General features: G+C 51.5%; 1 protein-coding gene across 1 annotated transcript in view; it reads right to left on the bottom strand.

Moving 5' to 3' along the window:
• Nucleotides 1-6,672, bottom strand: part of TRAP1 (TNF receptor-associated protein 1) — a 30,039-nt gene that overhangs the window by 3,543 nt on the left and 19,824 nt on the right. The window contains exons 6-11 of the mRNA XM_009995507.1: nucleotides 6,285-6,445; nucleotides 4,669-4,778; nucleotides 4,416-4,489; nucleotides 1,359-1,514; nucleotides 980-1,100; nucleotides 801-870 (exon numbers count right to left, since the gene is read on the bottom strand). Of these exons, the coding sequence (XP_009993809.1) occupies nucleotides 801-870; nucleotides 980-1,100; nucleotides 1,359-1,514; nucleotides 4,416-4,489; nucleotides 4,669-4,778; nucleotides 6,285-6,445 (692 nt within the window). The remainder of the gene's footprint in view (nucleotides 1-800; nucleotides 871-979; nucleotides 1,101-1,358; nucleotides 1,515-4,415; nucleotides 4,490-4,668; nucleotides 4,779-6,284; nucleotides 6,446-6,672) is intronic.

Raw genomic sequence — 6,672 nt, 5'->3', positions numbered from 1 at the left:
CTCAGCTCTTCAGTGACTTGTGACTGGGTGATGCTGCAGCACGTACTAACTGTGCTCAGGCCTCCCTCCCACAGCTGCCCTTAAACATGGGAAGGAAGCAGTTCTGGAGGGGTTACAGTTGGAAGAACCTTTTCTGAAGGCCTGAAAAATCCACTGTGAAGTGACAGGGTTAATTTGGTGACTATAGTGAAGGCAGAGGCATTTCACCAGCCACAGAACACAAAGTCAGCCATCACACTGAGCAAGATAACAGCACCCATGCTAAGCACTAAGAGCCTACTCTTGTACTTTCCTCAGGTTCCAACAATGGCAGATGTTTGAGAGGGGATTTGAAGGACAAAAAGGAAGGAAAACCCAAAGCTAGATCTAAGAGGTTCTGAGGGGAGACTGGCCTGCCAGCAATCAGCTTTGCTGGGTCTCAGCACGGAGGCAAACCTTGCTGCCTGGCACTCAGCTGGTTTTTTGTTTTCCAAACCACTTGGTGGTGCAGACAAGACACTTTGAACAGCAAATCCACTGTGACTGCTGTAGACCAGAGGTACCAAATGGCAGCCTAGGGCACAAGGGAAAGCAGGCAGCAGCAGATTGTGTGACACAGGACACCGCTCCTGCATCTTGAGGTGTTCCCAGCACAGCTGAGAACCCACTTGATAAGACCACAGAAATTCTCAAGGGTGGAAATGCTGCAGCTTACGTGCCAGGTTCCTCCAGGCCCTTCTAACTATCCCACAGTGTCCCCTCCTCAACCAGCAAGAAGCTAGAAGAGGCTCAGCAGCCCACAGGCTCCACCTCGTGCTTACCGGATCAGGGCACTCTCCTGCAGCAGCTCCCTGCTCAGGTTCAGGGGTATGTCCTCGCTGTCCACCACACCTGCAACACAGAGCAACCCTTGCACAGTGTGGCAAACACAGAGTGCCAGGCTCAGGAAGTCCTCACCCCCTGAGGAAGGCACGGTGCACAGCCTGGTGGGAGCACACACCTCGAAGGAATCGCAGCCACTTGGGCAGGATGTCTGCAGCCTTGGTCTGAATCAGGACTTTGCGGCTGTAGAGGGCAACGCTGGAGCCCAGTTCCCTGCTGATGTCAAACATGGATGGTTTCTGCAGCAACAAGAGGCAGAAGGTAACTGCACCACCTGACCAGGTCACACTGTGGTCTTCTCTACCACCGCTGAACCCAAGGAGAGCTGAAATCTTGGTTGTCTTCCTGATCCACCTCCCCACAACAGCCATCCTGCGGCCCCCAGCCCACCGCCGAGAGGCCATGCTCCTCCTCGCCCTCCTCTCCCGTTGTCTCCTTTTCAGAGGACCTGGGCAGATGTCCCCCCCTGTTCCCTGGACAGAAAGAAGGGCAGGTACCTGCTCAGGCACGTAGAAGATGCTGCGGATGTTGAGGGGAGCATCAGCCCGGTAGTGCAGGACGTAGCGGGGCCGGTCGAAGGCCTGAGCGATGAAGCGGTAAAACTCCTCGTGCTGCCACTCGCTGATCTCCTTGGGGTCCAGCATCCAGAGTGCCTGGGGGTGGGGGGGAGCAGGGACAGGAGCTCCCATCAGCTCTCAAGACCTGCTGCCTGGCAGCTCTTCTGTCACAGTCACCCTTCCCCTGCAGGGCGCTGGAGCCAGGAATGATTGTCTTTCCAGCAGAGGGACACTCTGTCTAGCCTCAGGGTGTGGGATGGAGCAGGCACAGGAGCACAGACTAACCAGTCACTGCCCCTCAGCTCATCCTCATCACCTCTCACAGAGCTACTCTAGCCCTGCAGCATAGGTTGGAAGGGACTTTAAAGATCATCCAGTTCCACCCCCCTGCATGGGCAGGGACACCTCCCACCAGCCCAGGTTGCTCCAAGCCCCATCCAACCTGCCCTTCAACACTGCCAGGGATGGGGCAGCCACAGCTTCCCTGGGCAACCTGGGCCAGGCTCTCACCACCCTCACACCAAAGAATTCCCTCCTCATGGCCAACCTCAATCTCCCCTCTGCCACTTTTCATCCATCCCCCTTGTCCTCTCCCTCCCTGCCCTTGTCCCAAGTCCCTCCCCAGCTTTCCTGGAGCCCCTTCAGGCACTGGAAAGCTACTGTAAGGTCATGTTTTCTCTCTCAACCAACAATGTCCTCTGGAATGTCCAAAAGCTGAAAGATTTAACATGAAGGCCTTAGGGAAGCTTTGCAGCAGTTAATCCTGATATTCAACAACAAAGTTAATAGTGGGCTCAGCTCTGAGCTGCTGTATTCCATGACCTGGCAGAGGAAACCAACATATGTGAGGCAGCTTTGTTTAGCTCAAAACAAGAGAGAGTTGGGTAACATCCATTGCCTCACACCTACTGGCCAAAAGCATCTTGGACAGTGACCTCAGCTCAGCTGACCAGCGGTACTAGTCCTGCATCCCAAGGCCTGACTAGCAAGCAAAAGAAAACTTAAAATTCCAAGAGGGTGTGATGCAACCAAGCCTGCATCCCTGCTGGAGTCATTATCCCACCACAAGGTGAGCCTGGTGCTTGGGAAGCAACTCCTGGATTACCTGCTTTCTGCTGCTTTATTTTGGGACAGATCAGAAGATCCTCTGTGACCACTTGCCCTCCAAGTGGTCAGGAGGTGCTTCAGCAGCACCATTTCATACATGAGTTACCATCACAAGCTCCAGACCAGGCCCTTCCCCACGGCCACGCTGCTCTCACCCCCCACACCTGCTGCAGCCTCTGCTCACACCACACAGAGGTTTTCAGTACCTCAGCAACAGTCAAGCACCCAGCAAAGATGTGAGAGGTTCTGCCTGTGGGGACTCAACTCACAATCTCCTGTCTCCAGATGGGTGAAACCCACAACATTCACAGTGTTTCTACTCCAGCCCTCATGAGTGACAGGAGCCATCACAGGGGGCAACACAAACACCCAGTCCACCCTCTCCCTACCAGCCCAAGGGATTCAGGGCTCTGGCAGCCCTGGCTATCCCCCTTAAAGCTTCTTCTGCCTCAAAACCTTGTCCACAAGTGGCTTCCTAACATCTCCAGCACACACAAGTGTCCTGGAGGGTTTGCAGGATCACAGGTAGGATTACAGACTCAGTTGGGTTCTGAAGTGCTTTACACCAGCTGTTGGGTAAAGTGCTGCTTTCCCAGAGGCTTCTACACTTGTAGCTACAAGTTACCAGAGTTAGGCTGGAAAAACCTCTAACTCCACATTTGCAGCTACATGACAAGCACTCAAGAGCTTAACTAGGAAAATCCACACCAGGGATCAAACTCTGGCTCAACATGCAGTGAACTGGTGTTGATGTGTAGAAAGAGGCAAAACCAAAATCCTGGATAAAGGAAAAAAGCCTGAAATGGAAGCACAATGAGGACAAAGCTGTTGCTGTATCCCAAGGGAAAAGAGACTTTCTGATAAGAAGATAAAAGTCCAGGACTCTTTTAAGGGCATTTCATCCCTGGCTCTAGTGCTACACATCTCCAAGGAGTCTGTTCTATTGATTGGCAGGTAGAGAGAGCAAACAGCCACCTACAGCTGCTTCTGGTTTTGGAATGTAAAGGAAACAGGTAGGAAGGCTTTGGAATAGAAACACTGTTATGCAGGAATCCAAATAAATATCAGTGACTAACAACACCCATTACAGAACCCTAAGTAAATTAACATGATAAAACATTTAAGTACAGTCTGGGAAGCCTGTGCATTCAGTGCCACCCTGCAGGGAACAAAATAACCACACACATGTTCTCTACCTGCTCTCTTAGGTGAGGAAGCTTTAAATAACTAGAAAAGGAGATGCTGGGGGAAAATGATGAATAGATTTTTGGTTTCAAGAGAATCCATTTCATCTAGGTGATTCCTGCAACTGGGCTGAGAACTTCTGGCTAAAATGGATCTGGCTGCTGTGTAATTGTCAGTGATCAGAAAATGCCAGCATCAAGAGCTAAGAAGAAAATTAGCTGAGAAAAAAAGGTAAGAGCTGTGAAGAAAATCAGGCTGTGAGCTGAGGCACTGAGAAAACCAACCACTCACTGGTTACCTCATCCTGCAGGACAGAGAGAGCTGCAGGTATCAGAGCACCAGAGCTTTGAGCAATCCCTACATCCCCAACATTCACCTGGCTTGAACAGTTAGAGTGAGTATCATAAACCATTGAGACAATCATTCTGATGAAGGGAAAACCCAGAAAGTATCTGTACAGAACCCCCTGCTTTGCTCATCTGCAAGAATTCTCTCCAACAAATGCAAACAAGCAGTTCCAGGCATGAATTCTGCTGGATTGTCTCCCTTTGTTCTAATTAGCTGAACACTATGGGGTCTGTGATATCCTGGACAATCCTCCCCTGTTTCCAGGAGGAGCAGCAGCTTTATTCTGTCTCCTGTCCCCAGTGGAAGGTGACAAAGGTTCTTCTCCAGGAGTGACAAGGCTGCAGCCCTACTGCTCACCTGCAAAGTGTTCATTCTTCTCCCATTGAGATACAGTGGGAAGCTGATGAAGTTGCTGTACTTTGTCACCACCTCTGGAATGGAAACAAGACACAGAGGAGTCACATTTGGGAAAACAACACAGTCAGGATTTCTTCAGTAACAGCAGGTGGAAGGTGCTGCAGGACAGGAAAACCACTGAAAACCCACCTCCCCATCATCAGCTACAGACTTCACCCAGCCCTTCAGCAGGTAACTTCCCTCTTCCACTCACCCTTGACTCTGTCTTCATTTGCAAACTCCTTGCAGTCTTCTTTGAGATGGATAATAATCTTGGTCCCAGTTCTGACACCAGATGCTTCTGCAATCTCAAACATTCCTGAACTAGGATTAGAAACAGACTTCGTATCAGTTTGTGCCTCAGACACACCCATGATGGGACACAGAAATCTTTGATTAAACTAAGAGCACACACAACACTCTGGCACCTAGAGGAAAAGGTAAAAAAATCTTGAAGTCCTGTATGGTCTCTGTGCCTCTGAGAAGCCCCCCAAACATGTGTCTGTCTTCCCTACAGAGACTCCAGAACCAGGACACGCTGCAAAGACACCAGCAGCCTCTGCTGAAAAGGAAACAAACTCCAAAGCCCACGTTGTGTGGGCCCAACTTTCACCTCCTCTCCTGCACTTCCTACAGCAACTGTAACACTCAGGCTCCTGCCTTTGCCCTTGACTACTCTGTCCTGTTTTGAGGGCCCTCACCTCTATCTTCCAGGGCCTGAAGGGGCTGCAGGAAAGCTGGGGAGGGACTTGGGACAAGGGCAGGGAGGGAGAGGACAAGGGGAAATGGACTCAAACTGGCAGAGGGGAGATTGAGGTTGGACATGAGGAGGGAATTCTTTGCTGTGAGGGTGGTGAGAGCCTGGCCCAGGTTGCCCAGGGAAGCTGTGGCTGCCCTATCCCTGGCAGTGTTGAAGGGCAGGTTGGATGGGGCTTGGAGCAGCCTGGGCTGGTGGGAGGTGTCCCTGCCCATGCAGGGGGGTTGGATCTAGATGATCTTTAAGGCTCCTTACAACAAACCATTCCATGATTTTATGATCTCCACTGGAGTCACTGGTTCCAAGGAAGAGCAGCTGTGCTCTGCAGATGACAGCTCATTCCAGGTGACTTTTATTCCTGCTCTCTGCTAAGTTAATGCCACATGGGGATCAACCCCTGACCCAGGGGACAGCCAGTGACCCAGGGATGACAGATCAGTGTGTAGGGCAGCACAGAGTGCAGTGCCCAGCAGCCTCCCTGCAGCCTGAGACAGCCTCACGTGTTAGTTACAAGATGTTTTTTTCAATAATATCAATAACTTAGTAGATGCTTATTCCTAGGAAATTTTAGGGGGATGCAGAGCATTTCACCTCCAGGAGCTCCACTTCCCACGTGGCCCAGCAGTCCACAGCTTTGCCATCACAGATGTTTGCAACTTCAAGAAGAGAACAATGGATAAGCACAGATCCAACCCCCAGGAGACACGTGCCTATGGAGCCTCAGCACTGCAGGAGCCCTGCCTGCTGCCAGTGCCTTGAGGAAAAACCCAGGGAACAACCAGACCAAGGAGATGTGATCTCTCTCCAGTGTGGGGCACTGCAAGGATTGCCTGTCAGCAGGGAAGGAACAGGAGAGGCAGGTTCTCCCTCTGACAAAGCCAGTTTGTCCCTGTGGTTTTCACCCCAGCACATTTGGCCTCACTTTTGTTACCACGTCAAATCCCAGCAGGATCTAAACCAGTAAGCCCAGTTATGAAGGACCACACAAGCCCTGTCTTGCTTTGCACAGCTTCCATTCCATGCCTGGCCCAGACACAGGCCCCCAGGGTTTCCATCCCATCCTGCAGCCTTACCCATCAGATGACCAGTGGTAGCCTGGGCTCCCTGGCTCTGCAGACTGGGAAAACACCTCCACTTTGTCAGCCACCATGAAGGCTGAGTAGAATCCCACTCCAAACTGGCCAATGATTTTACTACTGGCTTCAGCTTGGCTCTGCAGAGCATCTAGAAAAGCCTGGAGGAACAAAAGAGGTATCAAGCACTGTTCAGTGACTTCAGGTTCTACTGGGAGGCTGCAACCCACCCTCCAGCTGGGCTTCTCCAGGCACTGGTCCAGCCCTACACCATGGGTGTCAGTGCTCTGAGAAAGGTGCCTGAAGGAAAGGGCTTCTCCCACAGGGACTGCACCTCTGGAAGAGGGGAATATTTCTTAGGACAACACTCTCTGCCTCTAGCAGGAAT

The sequence above is a fragment of the Chaetura pelagica genome, unplaced genomic scaffold, assembly GCF_000747805.2.
Source record: "Chaetura pelagica isolate M959 unplaced genomic scaffold, ChaPel_1.0 scaffold124, whole genome shotgun sequence".
Lineage (NCBI taxonomy): Eukaryota > Metazoa > Chordata > Aves > Apodiformes > Apodidae > Chaetura > Chaetura pelagica.
Note: the sequence above shows the minus strand (reverse complement) of the source record. Positions and strands in the feature narration are given on the sequence as shown.